The sequence below is a fragment of the Prenolepis imparis genome, unplaced genomic scaffold, assembly GCF_030444845.1.
Source record: "Prenolepis imparis isolate NDT839.2.m4 unplaced genomic scaffold, iyPreImpa1.0 SCAF_8, whole genome shotgun sequence".
NCBI lineage: Eukaryota > Metazoa > Arthropoda > Insecta > Hymenoptera > Formicidae > Prenolepis > Prenolepis imparis.
Window position 1 is genome coordinate 4,544,376 of NW_028141166.1, and position 26,004 is coordinate 4,570,379.

Sequence of the window (26,004 nt, forward strand, 5' to 3'; positions counted from 1 at the left end):
TTTATCTCTGCACAGTTGAAAAATTTGTGTTAAATTTAACAAATATCACATGTCCCAAATGGTCCACAGAAATTTTTGTGTTAGTTTAACATAATACGGATATGTTAAATGATGACACGAATACTGTGTTAATATTTTAACATAAAATAAATGCAAACTTCAAGTAAACTTAAAATAAATTTTGTGTTAAATTAACATAGTTTTTATGTAAAAATTAACTAAAAACATTGTTAATTTTACATTTTATCATTCCCACTTATATTATAAAGTAAAATTAACATTTTTTTTCTGTAAATTTTAACAGATAAATCTTGTCACTAATAATATCGAACATATTTATTGTGTAAAATTAAAAGTAAATACACATTGTGTTATTTTTACACTTTTCTTCAGTTATTTTAATAATTTAACATTTGAGTTCAATTAACACAACAGCAATATGTTAATTTAACACATGAATGTGTTAAATATTTAACACAAAAATTTTAACGGGGACCGTTTTTAACAAGAAAACACAAATTTTCCAACTGTGTGTCCATTTTTTACATTGCATATTATATTGTAGTTTTACAGATGTACTATGACAGATTCAGAATACTTCTTTATTTTATGAAGTGGCTGTCAATCTAGAAAAAAAATAAGCCAAACTAACACCGTTCGGAATATACCCTAAAAAAATATTAATAAGCATTCTTTTTACTAGTAGAAAACATCCACCAAATTACAATTTTTTAAATTTGTCCAAAATTAGAAAAAGAATAAAAACCTAATTTATATTTTGGGGGAGTGCAAGGGGGATATAGGAGTATATGTTTATATGAGAAAGACTCCCCCCTTTAATTCGTACAAAGAATCATCTCCTAAAATTCCTTGCACTTATTTAAAATCATTCTATATATACATATATTCGACGTCAGATCAAACTTTACGCTTAAACTTTGAACGATTTTAGCGACGGAATAAAAATAAAAACTAAACATTGAAAAAAATTAAGTAAAAGCAATACCGATTTATTGAAAGAAGAGTACATCTGGCGACAATCTTCGTGTTAATTTACTTTAATTACTGTGTCAGCAAGGAGAAGAACTCGGCAATAAGACGGTCGCCCTCTTGCCTGGCGTCCGGCCAGTTTATCAAACTTTCATAAAACGCGTCGAAAGAATGTCGCCAACTCGATGTCAGAATCTAATTAAGATCCGCCTCCTACCAGAATTTGATCTTTTTGTAACTAACCGATTTGACGCGACGATACGCAGCCGTCCGAGACGTTCCGAGAGATAGGAGAGACTCGTCGTGGAAAAAGGTAAAAGTCTTAATTAGCGGTTGAAATTGGAGAGATACTCGAGAAGATGGAGGTCGATTACCCTCGAGCCTGTGAGGATGTCACTGTCTGTCCCATACTTATACTCGTATATTTTTGACCATTGGCCATTTCTTTTTCCCTTTTCTTCTTCTCCTCTTCCCTTTTTCTCTCTTTCACCTTCCGATAAAACCTCAGAAAAATTTCATCCCGTTAACACGATGGCCTCGTCGTTACGTGGCATATTACTGCAATTCCTTAAGGTGTCTCTTTGCTTCTCGTTGCAGAGATACCTTTTTTTGTTTGCTTTTAGATTCAACTTTCTAAGGATACGAGTGACGTATCTACGATAATTTTATTTTTAGATGTACATAATATTTTTAATGATAATATTTACATGTTAAGTATATCCTCCCTTCAGAGACAGAGGGTTTGTATAAATATACGTACGAGGGCAGTTCGATAAGTCAGTGACTTTTACAAGATATGGCACTCAAATCGCAATCTAATTTTATTTCTGATATTTACCATCTTATTTAAGTATACACACCAAGTTTCAAGTAGATCTGTCAAATAGAAATTTTTTGACAGCGTTCTAAAGCGGATAAGTTTGTGTTTTTTGCTAAAATGGAAAAAAGTGAATTTCGTGTGCTAATAAAACATTACTTTTTGCGTGGAAAAAGCATTAAGGAAACTGAAGAAAAGCTAAAAAAGTATTATGGGGACTCTGCTCCGTCATATGGAATGGTTCACAAGTGGTTCACTGAATTTCGTTGTGGTTTTTGGTCGATTGTGAGCAAGCGCGGCACTCATCTGGCCGACAGCTTCTTCATGCCCAAATGTTTATGCAAGATATTAAAAACACGTTCGTTTGAGATGTTTACCATCTTGGTTATCTCGTGTATCTTCACTCGACGGTCGTCCAATACAATATCATGGATTTATTGACTGTTTCTTCAGTTGTGACCTCATTCGGACGTCCCGGGCGTTCAGCATCATTCATGCTTGTACGACCACAACGAAATTCAGTGAACCATTTGTGAACCATTCCATGCGACGGAGCAGAGTCCCCATAATACTTTTTGGTTTTTAATGGTTTTTCCACGCAAAAAGTAATGTTTTATTAGCACACGAAATTCACTTTTTTCCATTTTAGCAAAAAACACAAACTTATCCGCTTTAGAACGCTGTCAAAAAATTTCTATTTGACAGATCTACTTGAAACTTGGTGTGTATACTTAAATAAGATGGTAAATATCAGAAATAAAATTAGATTGCGATTTGAATGCCATATCTTGTAAAAGTCACTGACTTATCGAACTGCCCTCGTATAAGTTCATATTTACTCTATATATAAACACTTAAATGTTGATTTAAAAGTTGAAAGAAAAATGCAAGAAATGAAGCAAGAAACACAAACTTCCTGTCTTCAATCAACATATAAGTTTGATCGTGATAAAACTTTCAGCGCAGATGGCTAACAGAAGACGTAGTAAATATAAAAATTAATTTTTTAAAATATCTTTGCGCGAGATAAAATAACGTATCCCATCTTGTCTGCTTCGTTCTTATTGAATTTTTTTTGCTTTTATACATGGATTGTATAACATACTGCATGGCAAATACTAAGAACAAACAAGCGCGCGGTGCCAAACGGGCAAAAGGAAATATTTCATCGATTTTTCGACGTTGACGTACCGCCGGCAGCTCATGCGATAAAATGCATTCGAATGCCGGCCTCGATGCAACAACGAGTCGGCATCGCCGTATCATTTTAACGGCGACCGTCCATCGCTCATAAATCCGGCCGGTATCCGTCATGAAACAAACCGTCGGCGTCGCGTCGTGAAAACATTGTTTTCACGACACCAAATGGAGTTCAAAAGTAGATGAAAGAAAAAATGCATACGTTCGTTTGCGTATACGTGAAATTATGCGCCGCAATCGCCGCGGCTAGGTTTGCTATGCCCCCTTTGCTCATTAAGCCCTTCCCTCTCCGCGAGGGATTCTCGTCAAAACCCCCATTTTTTCCTCGCTTAATTCCTCTCGGACGAGCTCTGAAGGCTTTTGCGATCGTGCCTCGCGGTCGGCGTGAAAAACCGAGCAAATTTTCACGACGAAAAGGGTTCCATTAATATCTATTAGCGAGCCGTGCTCGACATTGGCCGGATTTATACATCTCCCCCTCGCCCCGTCCTCTCTTTCTCCAAATTTCTCCTCGAATCTCCTATCTGTTGGACTATCTCGCAAAAGAAGAAAAAAAAAAAAAAAAAAAAAGCGCGAGCGACGTCGGGAGAGGAAAGTCGGAGATATTCTGAAATATGAGACGTCGTTTGTTTTCATTAATTAACGCCAACGCTGGAGTGTCAGACGCCAAAACCGATACGTTTCCCGGATTATCAATATTCCGGCAACGACGGCCCGATCCTTCCCGCGTTCATCACTAACAGTTTTCACTTTCGCGCTCGTATATTTCGCCTATTCACCTATTTCACCGCGAGAAGAGCGAGAGGAATTTCGTTGCCTCGCGGCGCTTTCCAGATTCTATCTCTGGACTTTCGGGCATAGATTGATTGGCAGGGTTTACAAGTTATGCGCTCGCGGGTGAGACGGATAATTTTAATAAAAGTTTCACCGGCAACAAATGGTTTTTAAATCGCGCAGCTTTGAGTTAAAAAAAAATCTCAAATCCGACGATTTGAAGCGAGACACGTTAGAACTTTTTCATATTAATCATATTTAGTTTTACTGTAGTTTTTTGAGGATACTGGTTTGTAAATATTACTATAGTTATAACTTTGTTATTGATTACACTAGTTTACAGTTAAAAATTATTTTAAACCTGAACAAAGTGTTTCTTATAGATCTTTAGGTGCTAGAAACCAAACACCAGCACGTCAGATTTAAAAAATAATTGAGGTTTAAAGTGTAAAAAATGCGATATTTGAGATTTTTTTGTAAAAAAGTTAATTATCTGGAAATTGTGATCAGATGTCATGAATGTATTGTTTATCCTGTATAAAATTCGTTTTTTTCGATATCTTACTTTTTAGCCATGTTATGAAAGATTAAAGTTGGAACCTATTTCTTATATAGGGATACCCAATAATGAGACATACATAAATACTTATATATTTAGTGGAATCTATCACAATAAATTCACAACGGAATATTTACTATTTTAGCAAAATTCTGTATTTAAATCCTTCTTAACATGGCTAATATGGCTAAAAAGTAAGCTATCGAAAAAAATGCATTTTATAGGGGATAAATAATACATTCATGACTTCTGATCAGAATTTCAAAATAACGTCGTAACCTTTTTTATAAAAAAATTTAAAATATTGCAAACAAATCATTTTTGTATATTAAATCTTAATTATTTCGGAAACCTGACGTGCTGGTGAAAAGTGGCTTGCGCCATCGTTTTCAGCACCCAAAAATTTATAAGAAACACCTTGTCTGTTCCAAATAATTAAAAAAAAATATTTTTTTATAAATTAGATTTATTAATAAACAAATTTGTAGTTAAAACGATTCGTGCTCCCACAGCGACTCAAATTTTCAACTTATGTTCAACCTCTACCCTCTCTTCTTTTTTTCCTTTTTTACATTTCGGAAGTATTTTTGTTACGTAAATGGGAACGTTATCGAGGTATTTTCAATGGGGCGTCTTATTCATCGGTTAGGCAAAAGCGATTGTTTCCGGCGCTTTATTTCAATCCTCTTATCAAAGCGGCCGTGCTTCCAATTTCTCGAACGTTTTCATGCACTTTGAACGATGCGCTTAATTTACCGAATAAACGCCTCCGCGTTTTTTTTTCTCCATAGTTCCGCTCGTAATTCGTCCGATGAAACGCGAGCCTACGAATCGCCGAAGGCCAGAAACAGTAATTTGTGAAGCGTATTCGAATTCAAAGAACTCGTAATTAGCCGACGTGAACATGTAGTAACAATCATCGCTTAACCTTTGCTCATCCGATATGGACCAGGCTTGAATTTCTTTGTGGCCAGCAATGAAGCATGAGAAACGAATAAAAAGTAAAATGATAATAAGTAAAATATAAGTATATAGAAAGGTTGAACAATTTTTATTTGCGCGAAATGAGATAATTTTATGTGTTATGTATACAGGGTGATTCTAAATAAATGCGAAAAATTTTAGATGTTTTTTGTGAAAAATTAAGGGGCGTCTTTCATATAAACATTTTCGACAAGTTAAAAAAATGACATTTGTGATAGACATTTTCTACTAGTAAAAAGGGTACTTATTAATATTTTTTAATCCTCCCGTATCATTATATAGGGATGAAACTGGCAACCCCTATACAATTTTTTGTTAGAACTTTTTATCGAGTCGAAACGTAATCATCTAAAAATATGTGTTAGAAAGCTCGATTTCTTTAGAAACTTTTTTATTTCTTTTATTTTTTTCGTAAAATTATTAGTTTGCAAAAAAAATTAAAATACATTATCATGCACAATACAGTGTCAAATAAGCTTTGAGTTAAGAGAAGTCAAATTTTAGAATAAAAAAGTAAGCAAAACAAAATTTGAGGGTAAAATAAAAACCTAATTTTCACCTCCCTTTTTGGAAAAGTGTAATTCCTCAAGGAGGGAATGTAAAAGTATATGTTTATATGAAAGACTCTCTCTGCTTATATAATTTTCGACAAAGAATCATCTCCTAAAATTGTTCGCATTTATTTAGAATCATCCTGTATTGTATATATTTTTTTGAAAATAATCATGAAATTTCATGTTTTAATTTGATAATAATATTATTATTATTATTGGATAATATTTTTCACGACAGATTATTTTTTATAACGCATTTGTTATGAAATAATACTATAACAGAATATATATTGACACTAATGTAAATTTTAATACACGTTGCAACAACAAGCCAACGGGTTTGATAATCCTCTTGGGCAACATTTGTTCTCGTAAATCAAGTTAACATACAAATTCGTCGGGAAAATGTGAAAACATTCATTGAGCTGTAAAGTGATAATAGCGTCATTATCGAAGTTCACAAAGTCTCAAACAAGCTTTCTACCAATCGCTCAATCGGTCGAAAGAAAATACAAAAGCTGCACTCGCGGTTTTTCCTAACACGAAATGCACGTGTTTGTAATTATTTTTTGCGCTTTATTTTATGGTAATCTGCATTAAAAGATTTGTTAACTGAAAACTCGATTAATGACATAAGAATGACTTGAGACTTTCCGAAGTAGTAACGAGAGGAGTTTAGGCTCTACATGAAAATTACTGCAGAACAACTAATTGTGACTAACGTGTTCTTGATTGCCTGCTTTACATTTTACACGCGTCAGCATGCGACTTATTTTCTTTGTTAGCTAAAATTAATTTGGGATTAGCATAAAACGGAGAACTCGAACAGCGCAAACGTTCGCGCACTTAATAATAGCTGCAAGAGGCAAAAATACTCGCGCGTACGTACAATCATTACAGTAATATATGATACTTGCGTGTAACGCGAAAATTACTAATTATGCACGACCTGTTATATCCGACCCATATCTTGTAATAACTGTTCCCCTGTATAAAGATTTCACGACCATATAGTTCGTCGTGATAAAGGCAACTCGATTATTTTTGTAACGTAGACATTTCAATCAAGAGAAGTGACAGACAGCTAATTAGTTAAAATATTCAAATTCTATAATATTTAAAATCCTTTTTCGGAGCAATGTTGAAACTTTATTGAAGCAAAAATCTGTTTTCGTATTATATATAATATATTTTTTTGTAGTCGGACGAAAATTTTCCCGTTTTAATGAACCCTGACAACTGCAGATTGTGCGTATTAAATATATTAAAATGTTTCCCGTCGGCGCGTCGAGAGGATTAAATTTCTTGAAAACAATGCATAGCCAATGTTTTCATTAAGAACATTAATAATAATTCGTGCCCTGCTAAAATTCTCTCGATTCGCCGCAGGCGCATGCATTTCCTCCGGATCCTCACGTCGGATTCACATTTCGACGTGATGCCTTCGCAATTCCCAATCCTGCGAGTTTGCCTATCATCCGGTTGCATCTCTTAAACTTATTTAAGTTTCGCCTATATTTTATCCCAGAGAGCGGATGATACCTCGAGGAATACGATGAGTCACTCGCGGTGAAATCTTACCGCTATCGCGTGTCTCATCCACGCTGAAAACTCACGTAATCTTCGAAAGTGTCCGAGTGTTCGCGATTCCGGCGACGATGCGGGAAACGATAAGAGAAACGACGTGAAATAAAAGAGAAATCTTTGTATTTCGTCAATAACCCCGTTTTTAGGATCGATCCTCGATAATCCCGTTCGGTCTTCCCATGTATACGAATGCATAGATACGAATCCGATTTAAGGCTCCTGGGTGCTCACCGCGGCCATATTGGAATCGTGACGTCAGAGGCGAGAAATAACACGTTGAGATTTCTTAGATGCCATTTCTAAATAAAAACATATTTGCATAAAATAACACTTAAGATCTCTTTAATACACTTGTAAAAAACGCCGAAAACTATTCTTTTCCCTTGACAGTCAATCAACAACCGTAAAATGATCGAGGTATCAGACTTTGACATGCGGAATGACTGCGCATGTGCAAAGACCAGACGAACTAGACCTCATAATATTATATTTTACGGCTGTTGATTGATTATAAAGGGAAAAGAATAGTTTTCGGCGTTTTTTAGAAGTGTATTAAAGAGATCTTAAGTGTTATTTTATGCAAATATGTTTTTATTTAGAAATGGCATCTAAAAATTTTTAGCGTGTGTTTTCTCGCCTCTGACGTCACGATTCCAATATGGCCGCGGTGTGAGCACCCAGGAGCCTTAATATATCGAATGCGGTTCTTCGCTTGCAAATGTATGTGCAGGGTGTTTCCTAAATAAGTATGAAAAAATTGTAGGGGATATTCTTTGGCTTATTTTATGAAGAAAAGGTTCTATAAACATATGCCCTAAACTACTTCATTTTCAAATTATAAAATGTCAAAGTTGTGAAAAAAATATGAAAATTTTGAAAACCTCGAAAACGTTTAAAGATATTTTATTCAAATTTGGTACACGTGAGAGAAAATACATCACTGTTTTTTCCAAGTTTAACAATTTTTTAATAAAACTACAAAAATTGCCTCTTGTATTTTTTTTAACGATGAACCGTTTTTGAGTTAAGGTAAGAAATTATAAAAGCTGTAAAAATTAGTTGTTTAAAAACATAATCGTGAGTATCAATAAGCCAACTGCTTTATTTTGTTTAATATTTTGAAGATTCAAAGTACGGTGTGTTTAATCAGTCTACTTCCATAGTTTTTATATTTTTTTTCACAACTTTAACATTTTATATTTTGAAACTAAAGCAGTTTATAGGACCTTTTCTTCATAAAATAAGCCAAGGAATATCCTTTTCAATTTTTTTGTACTTACTTAGGAAATACCCTATATAATCAGATACTGTGTCTATAATTACGATCTATTAATATACGATATATCTCTTTTATGATTCTTTTTCATATGTAAATTAAGAGAGATACATCTCATTGTATTTTTTTAAGAATATTTAACAAACAGAAACTCTCTCGCACAAAAATCAATATTTTAAATAAAAATAATCTTTTATCTCGAATTTAGATATTTTGATTTTATTCTTCGAAAGAATTTATTTGATAAATTACACAACGAGACGTTTAATCAAAAATTACCTAACGGGACGATTATTTATCAATTCTGACGAATAGTGACCTTTCGACAAATTAATCTCAACAGAGAAAAATTTATCCAAGCATTCATCCTTGTCATTCTGACGATAAATCGTAGAAGAATTCGCAACGACGGATTCATAACTTACGTTCTATAAAATTTCCGGAATGCGACAGTCTCTTCGCGCAGTAATGCACGCAATTTCATAGTCGCGGACGAGACTGCGCGACAAAAATTTAGAATTGAATAAACGATTACGAAACACGCGCATTCCGTTTTTATTCCGCGGATAGAGTCGGGATCGGGGACGATATTGTTTTCCTCCGAGCGCGCGTCGCTCTCTGCTCGATGTACGCCCAATCGTACTTCCGCTTTATATCGAGTGCTATTTTGGATGATTTATCGACGAGGCGCTTTCGTCGCTGCTAGTTCGATATCGGCTTGCTCTCTCTCTCTCTCTTTTTTTGTGTGTCCTCCCTTCGAGAGCGATGCTCTCGATCACCGGCAGCATTTATCCTCCCTGCGCAGCTTTCGCCACACGCTCGCCTGTCCTCTCTTCCTTCTCTTTTTCTCCGCATATACAAGGTGTTTCTAAATAAGTGCGGAAAACTCTAGGGAATGATTCTTTGTCGAAAATTAAGGGGGATTTTTCATATAAACATATACTCCTCCCTATATCTCTCCCTGAGGAGTTGTACTCCAAAGGGGGAGGTGAAAATTAGGTTTTTAATTTTTTTCTTAAATTTTTTGGACAAGTTTAAAAATTAAATTTGATGGACATCTACTAAAAAATAAAAAGGATACTTATTAATATTTTTTAAATCTATTATTATTAATTTTTTAATCTAATATATGTGGAGCATTCCATGTCAAGTGAGCCACTTTTATTGCAATAAAACTGACCTTCTTTTTCCATTTTTAACAGCTAAATTTTATCCTTAATATCCTTACTAAAATCTAAAAGTTACAGAGTGTTATCTTTTACGATTTAAAAATGGCACCTTATTTTATGACTTTGCACGTATAAATTGCATATAACTCAAAAAGTTTTTGGTCGAAATTCGAGCGCAGATTTTCAAAATTCAAAATGGCAGATGCATTTGTGCGATTCTAGTTCCGTCATATTGTTAACCACATATCTGGTATGTCAAGATAGAATGAGATGCCATTTTTAAACCATAAAAGATAACATTCTGTAACTCCTAGGTTTTAGTGTAGAGATTAAGGATAAAATTTAGCTGTTAAAAAATGAAAAAAGCGATTTTTTTGCAATAATAAAAGTCTCGCACTTGACATGCTCCATGTTACATATGTATAGGGATAAATCTAGCAATCCCTATTCAATTTTTTATTAGAACTTTTTACCCTTTTAGAACCTTTGAAGAAGTGTAACTCCTCAGGAAGGGATATAGGAATATATGTTTATATGAAAAACCCCCTTTAATTTTCGACAAAGAATCATCTTCTAAAATTTTTCGCATTTATTTAGAAACACCCTGTATATCTCTCTCATTCGCTCGCTTCTATACCGTCACTCCGAGTGACAAGCCCTTGTCACTTCCTCTCTTCGGCTCGGCTGCCGATCGGTCGACTGCACATTTCGATGTTCGGCCGGTTTTAAAAAGAGAGAGGAAGAGGGAAGAAAGCAAGAGAGAATGACAAATTCGCGAAGAGAGAAAGAGCGACGCGACGTGGAGTCGTATGATCGATAAACTAACTCTTTTTCCTTTTTGTTTGTTTTGCAGATTCCATCCTACCGGTGGTTCTTTGTCTGCTGATCGAGAAAGGACTGTCCGTAGTGAGTGAATTTTTCTTCCAAATATTTTGGTATACATATGTATAAGGGGGCGTGCGAGCGGAAAGTGAGCAAATCCAATATCCGGGTAATCGACTGAACGATAGTCGCACGATACCGCAACTCGTTCGACAAGGGAGGCGTTACATTGTAATTTATTGCCCTTAATAGCGTCGACGCTCTGCTCGCATTGTATCGATTGGAAATAAAAGAATTGGCGGGGCTGCATCTCGGTAACAGCTTTGTAAAATTTCGCATACGATTAATTTATTTGTTCCACTCGATACAGTGTGTGCGTTGTAATCATTCGCATATTTTTATTAATGTATGCTGATGGTATGTCTAATATGGACGCATATTTTAATGAGTATCGCCAATAACGGAAGGTATTATAGAGAAAAAATGTCATATCTCTCTACGAAAAAAATCTAATTTGTTTCTATAACGTTTATAGTTTGATTATAAATCCGATTTTACAGGGTGTTTCTAAATAAGTGCAAAAAACTTTAAGAAATAATTCTTCGTCGAAAATTAAGGGGTGTTTTTCATATAAACATATACTTTTCCAAAAAGGGAGGTGTAAATTAGGTTTTCAATTTTTTTCTCATATTTTGGACAAGTAAAAAAAAAAGAAATTTTACGAATATTTTCCACTAGTAAAAAGGATATTTATTAATATTTTTTTAATCTTCTCGGATAATAAGGGGATGAAGCTAACAAGTCCTTTTCAATTTTTTATTAGAACTTTTTAACCGACTGAAATTATGATGTAAAAGTATGCGTTAGAAAGCTTGATTCTTTTAGAAACTTTTTTATTTGTTTTATTTTTTTTCTCGTAAAATCAATAGTTTTCAAGAAAAAAAATAAAAACCTAATTTTCACCTCCCCCTTTGAAGAAGTGTAACTCTTTAGTGAGAGATATAGGAATATATGAAAAATTTCCCTTAATTTTCGATAAAGAATCATTTCCTAAAATTTTTCGCTTTTTTAGAAACATTCTGTATATGATTATATAATTAAAGAAATATTTTATGTAATATAAAACTCTCTTTTTTTCTTTAATATTTTTTTAAATACGCGCGCGATTAATTTTCTTTTCTTAAATTATCTTTGACTTAAAATTAATAAAGTAAAGAAAAATTGGATAATAAAAATAAGCGCTATTGTATTTTGTCAAAATCCACCGCACTTCATCACGAAAATAAACGCATTCGAGTTTTATGATATGACGAAACCTTAGAAAGAAAATTCTCATCTTGAAGAGAAGTTACTCGTGTGCTTTTTCGCTCTTTCTTATTCTTCTTTTTCTTTTCGCACTCGCGGAACAGACATCGAGGAGCAATCAAAAATAAAAAGAGGAAGACAAAGAGAAATAAACATGAGGAACCGAGGGACACATTGCACCACTTTTCACCTTCGACAGACTCTGTTTCTTTCCCTTTGTTCTCTTTTTTATAAAGAAAGCCGGAGAACTAAATAATAATGATATGATGGGGGAACTCGTGGCGAGTAACTTTCTACAATTATAGGGAAAAGTATCAGAAATACTATACTATAGGAGAGAGAGAGAGAGAGAGAGAGAGAGAGAGAGAGAGAGAGAGAGAGAGAGAGAGAGAGAGAGAGAGAGAGAGAGACATTTGTTGCGTTTTATCCTTCTTCGAGCTCTCGTTCGGCCTTTAATATCGATGAACTGTCAATTTCACTTTGCAAAATATTCCAAAACGTTACATTGTTCGCCTTTTTGGCGAACAATATATAAGGAAAGTACGGTTTCATTCTATTTCACAAATTCTTGTCATATTGTCAGTTCGATCTCCTCCTTTATGGAAATTATAAAATTATTTAATTATTATTATATAATAAAATACACTTGATATAGGAATGCAGTATAACGCTAGAGATTCCATAAAATTCTATATCACGAATTCGTTTATTATAAATAGATTAAGTATCGGTGAGGCGTTTTTTTTACTACTCAAACAATCGTTATGTCCAAGAATATATCGTTTAAAGTCGCAGCGCAGATTATTATTGGTCGTAACTTGACTTGGCCCAAGTCTGCGAATCAATTCGATCGATTTGACGATCCCGCACGGCTGGTAGATAAGGGTGGCGATATTTTTCCTGGCCACGAGAGGGTGAAAGTCGACGCGTACGGTGCCATATATAGTGCTTTATCTGCCCTGATAATGCCGGCGGACAGCAGAGCGGGATTTTAACGTCGAAAATCTCTCACACGATGTGTTCCCTTATCGTCGCGTCGTAAAAGTGATCACCGGCCGATGAAACGCGCGTCCGGTCATCCTCGTATTGTGAAGTCTCGTTGATTCTCCGAGCGTTATACGAAATATAGCGACGCATTAATGGACCTTTTATCGCGCATTGCGTATTCCTTTGTACAGTGAGCATGTTCGTTAGTTATTCTTTGTGTTACGCGCGGTTCGTTATGTAAATGTCAGTATAATTACATTATACCGCCAATTGTAATTTCGCGACGATCATTCGCGAATCGAAAAATTATCATGGATCGAATGAACGCGCGACTTTTTGATTATTCCGCGCGAAGCTCGGAATTCAGTAAGTTTGCAATGTCAGAAATTTAAAAAAAAATGTTGAATTAGGAATGTTCATACAAGGTAATTCTAAACAGGTGCGAATAATTTTTGGAGATAATTCTTTGTCGAAAATTAAGGGAGGTTTTTCATATATTCCTATATCTCTCACTAAAGAGTTACTCTCCTTCAAAGGGGAAAATAAAAATTAGGTTTTTTTTCTCAAATTTTGGACAAATTAAAAAAGTAAAATTTGATGGACATTTTGTGTTGCTTATTTTTTTTATTTTAAAATTTAAAATTTAAAATTTAACTTTTCGTAACTCGAAATCTATATAGCATCGAGTTGTGCATCGTAATTATTTTTTTTCTTGAAAACTATTGATTTTACGAAAAAAATAAAAAAGTTTCTAAAGCGTATCAAGCTTTCTAACGCATATTTTTAGATGATCACATTTTGACTCATTAAAAAATTTTAATAAAAAATTGAATAGGGGTTACTAGTTTCATCTGCTTATAACAATACGACGAGAATAAAAAAAAAACATATTAATAAGTTCTTTTACTAGTGGAGAATGTCTATCAAATTTTATTCTTTTAATTTGTCCAAAATTTGAGAAAAAATATAATAACCTAATTTTTACCTCTTCTTTTGAAGAAGTATAACTTCTTAGGGTAGGATATAGGAATACATATGTTTATATATAAAAGACTCTCTCTAATTTTCGACATAGAATCATCTTGTAAATTTTTTCGCACTTATAATACAATATATTCAATTTTCATATAATATTATATAATATTAATTATATAAAATATCAATAATAATATATTATAAATATAATATTAATATTAATTATATAATATTAATTATATTATATTATATTACATATTGTATTAATATATATTATATAATATTATATAAAAATTGAAGAACAAATTAACAAGAATTCGCATTTGCATTTTCATGCACGGGATAGATGTTTAGGTGATTTTACGCGTATATGCGACTACTTTACACATGATGCGTATAATCAACCCGATGTATAATCCGCTCTATGTCTGTTGAAACGTCGAATTCGATTTGTCGGCTTCCTTTTCTGAATTGAAATCCCCGCGTCATTGACACACAAACTGCGGAGCGATATCGGCGCACGTAGGTAATTACCACTCACTGATTAATCGCCGGCCGCTAATTGACTAATAATTCGGCTAATGACGAACGCATAATTACAACGTTGTATGAATTATTCGGGCGCGCGCAGAGTCCCGTATGAATAATATATAGCAAATTAATACTCAGAACTAACATATCGCGCGCGTGGATAACTTCTGCTCGCGTTTTCGCATGCATTCGCGAACCATTTACGTGATCGCGCTTACATTCGGATGAAATTGTCGGGTTTTATTATGCGAGCCGTTTGCGCGCAATTCATCCCCGCGTTTGATAATTTAACGCACGGTTATCTGATGGCACGGAAAACTTATCGGTCACGTCCGCTTGCAGGCTGTATTTTTTAACTGCCCTGTCAACCGCGACAATGTGATATGCGACGCGTTTATAGTAAAGATATGACGATGATTCCTCGTGATAAATGTATCCATTTTCAGAAATGTAGCGCTCTGTCTTTATTCAACATTTATACACGCTTATCTTCAGCGAAAAATAACGCAGATAAAAATATTTTATATGTAATAAAAAAATAATTTTTATTTATTAATTAAAATAAAACGGCGTTATACGTTTTGATGATATTAATTAATTTAAAGATTGTTTCAGTAACTTGAATAAAAAAATCGCGATTAAATTTATTGATTTTCAACAAAATTTTTTACGATGTTTGAAGGTTTGTTTATTACTATACATGTGGATATACTTTGATAAATTCTTGTCATTAATTTCGTCGTTCCTGCACCGGTATTAAATCCGCTTTAACACGCTCAAAGGAATATAAAATGTGTGTTAATTCTATTTTTTTTGTGTCGGGAACGTATATAGATACGATGTGTATCGCTGCATAAATGTTTAGACGTATCCCCGGTCTCCGTAAATTTATGGTATTCTTTTGTACGCCATAATTGGGTCAAGCGTTCCGTAAATATTTGACCGGACGGAAAACGTGTTTCCTCTGTTTTCCATATTGTCATGCGAATGCTGGATGATTTCTGAATCGCGAGCGAGTTTTAACCTTTAACTGCGTGTGATATCGTTTGTTACATATTTTTCAATTTTTTTTTATTTCAGATATACATACATATGTATGTTATATGCGCACGTGTTGGTTTTTTCTATCGGTAAATTTTTTACGCAAATCAAATTTAATCAAATTTAATAAAATAATATAATATAAATTGAATGTGATTCTTAAATTCGGCCTAAGAGCCAATGATCCATCAAAAAAAAATCCATCAAATTAATAATCCTCGAATTTTTACAACGGGAAAATAGGCGAGAAAAATATTGGTCCGAAAAGTCGCTGAAGCGGGAATTGAACCCGCGTCTTTCGCTTGCCGGGCGACTGCTCATTCGAGGATTATTAATTTGATGGAACTTAGTAATCTCAAACCAAGAGATACCGTTCCGAAAAAATAGAATTAATTTTCGTGCTTGGCTCTTAGGCCGAATTTAAGAATCACATTCAGTTATGAAATACTGAGAGCCGATAAAAATATTTAATTTATAATATAAATTATTGCATTAAATATATATTATTATTATTATTATTATTATTATATTTATTATATTTATATTATATTATTATTATATTATTATATTATTATTATAATATTTTTATTATATTTTTATATTAATTATATTTAATTACATTTATCATAATTAAATATAAATAATTTTAAATGATTATATGCAAATTTACGTGTGATATAACCGGTTCGAAAATTCTAAAATTATAAATCTCTTTAATATCTTATTTCCCGCGACTGTAGCTCATTAATTAGTGCAGATTTCGGCAGACAATGTGCTTTCGACGAAGAGGAATTTCTTCTTAACTATCCTCCGAAGCTCTCGTGCATTCTTCACCGGCTGAGTTTCGAGGAAGCTGTAAAACTGCATTCTTTATGGAATCTATTCTGAGCCCCCGCGGGGATAATTAGTTCAGGATACAAAACTTTGCGAACGAAGCGGGGATGAGGGGGTTCTCTATTGTTTTTCGCAGCTGAGGCTGCGCGAATGCGTGATGCAGATGAAGCGAGATATTTTTTCGCGGATATGTTTCTCACACTTCGCGGACACATCGGGACACGTTTGTTTCCGCGCCATAATAACTCGCCGGTGATAAATCACGTTCACGCGATACTTTGTCAAACGGGGCGTCCGACAGGCGCGTTTAAATAATTAACCCTTTGTCCCCGGGACGGGTGTGTAATTTTTTATTGAATCCTATAACAGGCGCACGATCTCACGAATGAAATACCGTGATTCAATTTTTGCGAACGCCAGCTCTTCTGGCGACGGCCTCTGATTTATACGTTCCTTTGTACGTACTTTGTTCTGTTAATTAATCTCGTAGTAATCTCACGTTTTGGATATTCACTGTAATTTCGTTTACAGTACACACTCAGGTTTTTTTTCACTTTTTGTTCAAATAACGCTTTGCTGTAAGCGCTTTGTTCGTATTTGAATCGGATTAAAAAGTAATCTTAAATAAAAATTTACTTCAGCATGTGCTTCCTGTATGAAAATGTTTCCTAGGCTATAACCTTATAAAGGTTTCCTAACTTTATTTGGGGCCTAAGTTAGGATGCTTTTTTATCTAGAGCCCTTATTGCTTTCCAAACTTGGGCCAATATAAATATTTTAGCTTGAGCCAATGTTGTCTTTGTAAATCGGGCTTAATATTATGTAAGATAAGGGACCATAATTTAAAAAAAAACATATTGCTATCTGAATTAAATTTTAATTAGTCATTAACTCATTGAAGTCGTGTTAAGTGATGATCCTTCATCTGATAAATCAACATGCAGTGATTTTAAATTATATCAATATATTTTATACACTCTTCATATAATTAAAAACACTTTTTGTTTAAACTGAACTCTGTATAAGCTATAATTGGACATGCTTAAATTAAAATGTCTTGAGAAAAACATTGATGACCTAATCAGACCTGAGACCGACTCTAATAAGCATACAAATCAAAATGACATTAAAAAAAAAAAAAAAAAATAATAAAAATTAGATTTTAACTGGATCCTAAATGGACTTGAATTTGGCAAGCTCTTATTTTGGATGCTTAGTAATGCCTATATGGGGTCAGTATTGAATATAGGACGCTCAGATAAATTTTTCGGATTATAACTGGAAAGTTTTATCGTTTTGATGAAAATCAAAGAATTGTTATTTATACTTTTATGCTAAGAAAAGGAAAGGAAAATATTTCATTAGTAATAGATGAGTAAAATTCGCTTGAATTCCATCAATCCATCATCCGCAGTGTAACGAGTTACGCAAGTTTAAATAATCCACTTTCGTTTTGTTGTAAACGTTTAACTTTTCGTAAATTTCACCGCAGGCGCGCCGCGGATTACATCTCGGTCCCGATACATCACGCATACCAACGTGACGGTGATTTACACGTATTCGGAATCCCGTAGGTTCCCAACCGAGCACGTCGGAAGCATAAACAGAAAAATTTGCTATATTTGCTTCATGAAATATATAAAAATATATCAGTGCGGAATTCATTTAACTGTAATTATCTTTTATCGTTTCCGCACGTTTCACGATATTTACATGCTTCTCATCACATTTAATTATTTATATTGAAGTTTATGCAATTTATAGCCTTTTGCGATTGTACAAAGTGTCTAATTACTCTACAATACTTTAATAGCGTGTTAATTAATATCAATAATTATAATATGAAAAAATTTATTGATTTGTCATTTATTATTGATTTTCAGTATAGTACAGATAATATTGATTTTTATTATTTAACTAATTTTATAATATTATGTATGTAATAGTGGATCAACAACAATTGATATCGATCATTTCATCGTTAATAGCAAATTTTAATTATTTTAATTTAATTATTCTAATTTAATTATTTTAATAATTAATTATTTAATTATATAATTAATTAATTATTTTAATGAAAATTTTAATTAATTAATTACCACGACTAATTAAAAAAATATTTAATCTAATATGTTGAATTTAAGTTAAGAAAATAAAGTTGAATGAATTTTTATTTTGTTCGCATGAAAAATAGAAATTAATTTATTATTTTTTTTAATTTTGACATCTTAAGAAAAGTAAAATTATGTGATTTAAATAAATTAAGGAAAAGAATGATTCGTAGCACTTATTGCAATTTTAATTTTATTTTCTCGATTTATTAGAATCTAAACAACTCTTGTTTTTTTGTCAATTTTTCCATTTTAACTTATGAATAAATATTTTTTATATTTTTATGATGAAAGTGTGGCGATATTTAATAAACCACACCTTAAAATGTTTTATTTATTTTTATATTAGTTCTCATTTTCTCTTTCTTATCATAGTTCATCTTCAATATTGCTTTTAATTCGCGACAGAAAATTCTACTTACTCGCTCTTATAACAGTGTCCATTATTTTATTTCCTTCGTCATTACTTTTGCATTTGCGATATGTATGCCACTGGTTGTGTGCAAGTCACTTCCTGCCGTAACTTGTGTATCTTTTTGTGCCGCAGGATATCATAGCTCATGGCCCGGGAATGGTGTTCCACGTCATAAACCTAGTCGTGATGGTCCTGATCCCGATGGTGGTCATCCACGTGAAGGATTCCGGATTCAGCCTGGGTAAGTGCCATTTTACGTATGATTTTATCCGCCAATTTTTCCCACAATGCGACTTTTACCTATGTGGTACGTCATACCGCGGTGGTGGATCGATCAGAATAACGTACGGCATATATGTAAGTAATCGTTCTCGAGTTATCTCGCCCTACGATTAGAATAATATCCTGCACGCGAAGAGGAACAATCCTGCAAGTTTACGCAGTCACTCACCGCGAGATTTGAAACTATTCATGACATTCACCAGAGCCTGGCTTATCGCACGAATCCATTTTTTTCCATGACACATAATTAATTCTCAACCCGCTCGCACACTTTACCGGTCTACGTATGCCATTCATATGTGTCTGCGAGCATATACAAGAGCATCATTCATAAAAGTGTTAACGCGAGCAAATTCAAAGTCTCGTATAGCAGAGTATGCTGCTTTTCAGCAAATAGCACCGTTTTCTAATTATCTATTGCGGAATACTGTAATTTGCTGAAACACTGAGATTCCAATGTCATTATTTTCAACAGATTATATACCGAGAGTGATTCTAAATAAGTGCAAAAAATTTTCAGAGATGATTTTGTGTTAAAAATTAAGGGCGAGGGGGGAGAGTCTTATAAACATATACTCCTATATTTCTTCCTGAAGAGTATTTTTCCTCTCAAATTTTGGACAAGTTAAAAAATGAAATTTGGTGAACATTTTCTACTAAAAAGAAAAAAAAATGAAAAGGATACTTATTAATATTTTTTAATCCTTCTGTATCGTTATATGGGAATGAAATTAGCATTCTTCCTGAAGAGTATTTTTCCTCTCAAATTTTGGACAAGTTAGAAAATGAAATTTGGTGAACATTTTCTACTAGAAAAAAAAAGAAAGAAAAATGAAAAGGATACTTATTAATATTTTTTAATCCTTCTGTATATGGGGATGAAATTAGCAATCTTTATTCAGTTTTTTATTAAAACTTTCAAACGGGTCGGAATGTGATCATATAAAAATATGCGTTAGAAAGCTTGATTCCTTTAGGAACTTTTTTATTTCTTTTATTTTTTTTTTGCAAAATCAATAGTTTGCAAGAAAAAAATTAAAATACATTATCACGCACAGCACAGTGCTAAATGGCATAGGTTTCGAATTACGAGAAGTTGAATTTTAGAATAATAAAAAGCAAGTAAAACAAAATTATAATAAATATTGAAAAAAATGGACTAAAAACCAAATTTAAGAAAAAAATAAAAACTTAATTTTCATCTCCCTCTTTAAAAGAGTGTAATTTCTCAGGAAGGGATATAGGAATATATGTATATGTATGTTTATATAAAAGACTCCCTTTTTAATTTTTGACAAAGAATCATCTCTCAAAATTTTTCGCATTTATTTAGAATAACTCTGTATACGTGAAAAATGTTAAGGCATAAATCAATGAAATAACTGATTTTTAATTGTCCTCCATTTCTACATTCATTTCGGAGTACTACATTCATTCTCGGAGAAGAAACGTATCAAAAATTGCCGTGTCAAAAATTCTATCTAAATGCAATATGTATGGTTATCTGCGCAAATCGATGCATCGGGAAATGCCGCGTAGAATTCATATGCAAATGCAATTACTTTATAGTCTCTTTTATCTACAACTTTATGTGAGCGCTCGCATCGTTCGTCTCGCGTTAGCTCTTGTATATTAGAACACTCGACGATTATATGTATATATACATTAGGCACTTTAATTCTGCATTTTTTTTTTCTTTTACTTTCAAAGCGTGAGATATCTCATTTAATCCCATTTTGGAGCGCGCGTCATCAATTAAATGAGAGATCTAATCAAAATCTTATTATTTTTCCTCGCGCAGATTGTATGTCATAGTTTCTTTTTTGTTTGAAGAAAAGTAATTAAAACGTGACTGCGTTTGCGAGCACTAAAGCAGCAGCGCGCTTGTCTAATTAAAAGGATTTAAATTAATTCTCATGGTGCAGACGTACTTCGTAAGCGCGATCGATCTATTCGATAGGTGTATTGTCGCGCGCGGCGATCTAATTTCCTTTTTCAATTTGAATAACGAGTAATCACAAAGAAAAGTTAGGACTTTATGAAAAATCTCGTCCCCGACTTTAATTAAAAGATCTTTAATCGCAGTCGGCGAGAGACACCGAGCCGTAATAAGCCGGTGTTTTTCCGGTAATCTTATTCGAGAGATTATACTTAGAAAATTTCTGTCATTTACATATTATATATGTATAAACATTATATATACATATATACATATATACAGGGTGTTCAAAAAAGACTGGAACCTTTGAATAACTCAGAATAATCGAATTCTAGGAAGAAATACCCCAGACAAAAGTTGTAGAGTTAAAGAAAAGGGACTTAATGTGACCTAGAACTTGATCTTGAGGTCAAGTTTAGAGGTCATTTGAAGGTCAACTCGATTTTTTAAAATGGAAACCTCCATTTTTGACCCCGGATTCGGAAAGAGCGGGAAATTTTACGTTCAGAAAGGTGCTTAAGTCATGGGTCAAGATGACCTTTAAGAATCATTTATGGGTCAAATTGTATAGGACAGAAGAATCTATTAATAACTAACTTTAATCATGTTCTAGGGGGAAAACCCTTAAAACACCCCAGACAAAAATTGTTGCATTCAGGAAACAAGGCTCGGTCGTTACCTTAAACTTGGAGTTGGGGTAAAATGTAAGTCCTCGTGAGTGGCGGAAAGGATTATCTCTGAGCAAGATTAAGTTCAAATTTCATCTCGAGATACTTCGAATTTGTTACGGAATTGTAATCTAAAAAAATTGAATTTTAAAATAATCTTGTCAATGATATTATTTTACTCTTAAGTTAATTGTTTCAATATCATAAAGTCGATATTCTGGGGTGTTTTAGGGGTTTTCCCTCTAGAACATGATTAAAGTTAGTTATTAATAGATTCTTCTGCTCTATACGATTTGACCCCTAAATGACCCCTAAAGGTCATCTTAATTCAAGACTTAAGTACCATTCTGAACGTAAAATTTCCCGCTCTTTCCGAATCCGGGGTCAAAATATGGGGGTTTCTCCATTAAAAAAAATCGAGTTGACCTTCAAATGACCTCTAAACTTGACCTCAAGGTCAAGTTCTAGGTCATCATCAAGTCCTTTTTTTTAACCCTACAACTTTTGTCTGGGGTATTTCTTCCTAGAAGTCGATTATTCTGAGTTATTCAAGGGTTCCGGTCTTTTTTGAACACCCTGTATATAAATCTATGAAAAATATTTGATTACAAAAAAAAAATAGACGTGAAAGAGTTCTGGCCAGTTCCTCGAGCGAAAAGAATCGACGTATGTTCCTTTTGATATTCGCAAGAATACTCGAAGTGAATCTTATATTGTAAACTTTATACTGTTATCGAATAGTGTATATCATCGTCCGTCTTTTACGACGTTTCGGCGAGGCTGAAGAAGGTTTTGATTCTGTTGCGATATTCGACCGTCTACGACAGGAGAGACAAGATTTGCCGATCGATCGCAGTTTGAATAAATCGTGGAAAATGCGAGCTTGCGGAGAATAGTATATAATACTCAAAACTCAACAAAGAGAGATCTTCGAATTTCATAAAAGATACATCTGTCTTGTAATAGTTAACTGTTGTGCGTTTATACAGCGAAACCCTCCATTAGGCATCTTCAGTTTTCGATAGATAATCGGACAAGTGTTCAAAAACAAAAAGGAATTGGATAAAATTAAAGATGAGTGTAATTTTTTTCCTTCAAGATGCGAAAGAATGAATTAATTCTTCATCTTTATCTTAATTTTGAAATTATCATAATTGAGTATTACTACGGATAAATTTTAACCATTTATGTACGTAAACGCTATTATGTACGAATATTCGTGATGATAACATTAGTAAGACATTAAATTGCGAATAATTTAAAGTTTGCGATCGTAGAAAGTTTTCTTAGTCGTTCCTTATGGCCGCGATTTCACATCAGAGTACTCGCAGATTGAACGAATGACAATGAAACTTCAAAGTTGGATCGAAGCTTTTGAACTTCGACAGGAGAACATATGACCCCCTATCATCGGGGATGCAGCGTATCCGAAGGTGAAGGATCGTCATGCTTCAAACTCCGTTAGATTTACTTCACTACTACGAAACTAGAAGTGTTACCATTCTTGAGGATATTGGAACATTTAAGAACTTGTTATCCGATTTAAGTAATTTAAGTAAATTCAAGGTAAATTGAAATATAACAACTATATAATAATGGTCGCGATTTCTAGGGACAATATATTGAAGAGAGTTGAAAGGAATTAATAATACCAAAATAATATATATAAGAATCAATTGAATATTATTTGTAATAACAGAAGATAAGCAGAAAAGCTTGATAAAACCACCATCTTAAGTATATATAAAATATTTGCATATGATCAGGATAATAAAAAAAAGGATTGTTCAAATAAAAGAAACGCTACTTAGATGCAGAATGTAATGATTAAGAAGGAAACGGATCTCAGATGAAATCTAGGGACCTTTGACGTTCAAGAAATTCTTAAGAGCCTTTTATTTCTCCTTTATTTTCGTCCGTAAATCGTCGGGGGACGGGCATCCTGAGAGAATTCCCGTTGGTGTGAATGCATCTTTACATCCCGGCTCGCGTAAAGACATCAAGAGACCCCCGATGTCTCTACATGAGTGAATACACTGTTGAGCACACCCTTGTATACGTCGCATGTTGAGGGGTCGAAGGAGGAATACTCTACTACGGCAAAAAGAGAAAGAGAGAGAGACTTCATCCGGATACTTGAACCAACCAAGGCTGTACTCGGTTACGGGAAGTTTTAAGAAGCGCTTATGCGGACCAAACTAGTGCGAATCTTTGCCTTTCTCGGGCGGTTGGGACTTCTAGCTTTTTATGTCATCGATATAAAAGGGTTTAACAGTAAATTCCTTTCAAGTGCCGATATTATACATTGTTGTCTTTGCATTGGAAAAGTGCCTTTTGATTGATCAGTATGCTATAATGATTTTTTATTGATTTTTTTATCGATATTGTTACAGTCAGTTTGTTATTTATCTCCTACACACTGATGAGATGTTAACCCGCAGCTACTAACAAGTAAATTTATTCAAATGTTACACTCCGATTTTTTTTCAAATTTGGTACAAATGTAGAACTACCAAAAATATTTGACCCATATTTTTTTATTTGGGCCCATAAGCAGTTTTACGGGTTTAATTAATACCCTTTAATATTCAATCCTCTATCTTTATAACAAAAATACATAAGAAACAAAATTTAATGCAAGATATAGAAGTTTTTTGGATCGCTAATTATAAATGTGAAGTAAAATTTGTAAAATTATTTGTTTAAGATAAAATTAATTCTAATTTTTAGAACTGTATCTCTTGGTTTGAGATTACTAAGTTCCATCAATTCATAATCCTCGAACTTTTACAACGGGAAAAATCATATTTATTTATTTAGTAAATACTGAGGGCCGATAAAAATATTTCTTAAATTTAAGATAAAATGTTAAGACAACTCTTATAACATATGATCACTACACTGTATTTTTTTTAACTTTTTTTGCTAATTTGTCTCAACGTTTTATTATTTAAACAAATAATTTTACAAATTTTACTTCACATTCATAATTAGCGATTCAAAAACCTTCTATATCTGGCATTAAATTTTGTTTCAAATATTTTTAGTAGTTCTACATCTGTGCTAAATTTAAAAAAAAATTGGAGTGTAACACTTGGGTAGGTTTACTTGTAAGAGGGAATTTTATTTTAATCAAAAAATGTTAATTACAATTTTTCTATATGTGTTTTCTATAGGTAACCGATTAACTCGCTACTGAATGGCTCGTTAAATTTCCCTGATTTTAGCCGTCCGCTATTTCGACACTGTTCGTTTCCACTTCGATAATTGTCGTTGCCACAGTGCACTCGGAGTGCAGCGTTTTTTTTGTTCCCCAAACGCGGGTGTCGAATGATTTAATTCTCCCGGTCGGGCTCTCCTCGTCCGGCCAAACGACGGAGTTGAAACACGCGAGATATTCGCGAAAAACTGCAGCAGGAGGAAGGAAGAGAGAGGTGCCGACTGTCGTAATTACGGCGGTCCATGCGAAAACATCGACGACCATCGGGACGTTGAATTTTCGCTCATTCGGAAATGTCCCTCTATATCCACGAGAGCATGCCGCGCTTTTTTTTTTATTCTGTTGATACTGCGAAACGTGACACCCCCGTGATAGAAACGCGACATGGACCCGCAACCTTTCGACCGCCTGGCTTTCTCGCTTCTCCCCTAGCTCTGTCTATGTCTATAGCCTCGTTCGCTCGCATTTTTCCGCGCAACAGCTGTAAACGCGATGGTAAAAGTCGAGTGTTTACCGCAGTTAAGTGGTACTATATTGTCGTATACAAGAGAGACCCTCGTCTTCGACGATTGGACATGTATCGATCATCGATTAATTGATAAATCAATCGCGCTGTTGGTTTGTTTACAGCTTTGTTTACAGAAAATGGAACTATTCAGTTGATTAAAGATATATTTTTCATAGATGATACATATATGCGATGCATAAATATTTTTAGAGAGTCCTAAGGATGCATCGAATCCTTGTCAGAAGATTTTCAGGAGAAAAGTCATAATATAGTCAGACACACGAATGAAAATCTTGCCGTATCGATCTCTAATTAATCTTTCTTCGTTTGAAAGACGAATAGATATGATTTACGTCAGATTTTATCTGCAAATTAAACAGGTGCACGAAAATCATTATTAAATTAACCCAGATTGTAAAAATTGACATTTTGTGCTTGCTTACCGCGATCCATATC

General features: G+C 33.6%; 2 protein-coding genes across 2 annotated transcripts in view; one reads left to right on the forward strand and one right to left on the reverse strand.

The window, feature by feature from the left end:
- LOC145939729 (uncharacterized) overlaps positions 1-26,004 on the reverse strand; it is a 471,008-nt gene that overhangs the window by 267,461 nt on the left and 177,543 nt on the right. The window lies entirely within an intron of this gene.
- Positions 1-26,004, forward strand: part of Mdy (diacylglycerol O-acyltransferase) — a 133,038-nt gene that overhangs the window by 39,193 nt on the left and 67,841 nt on the right. The window contains exons 4-5 of the mRNA XM_083044286.1: positions 10,764-10,816; positions 19,064-19,172. Of these exons, the coding sequence (XP_082900412.1) occupies positions 10,764-10,816; positions 19,064-19,172 (162 nt within the window). The remainder of the gene's footprint in view (positions 1-10,763; positions 10,817-19,063; positions 19,173-26,004) is intronic.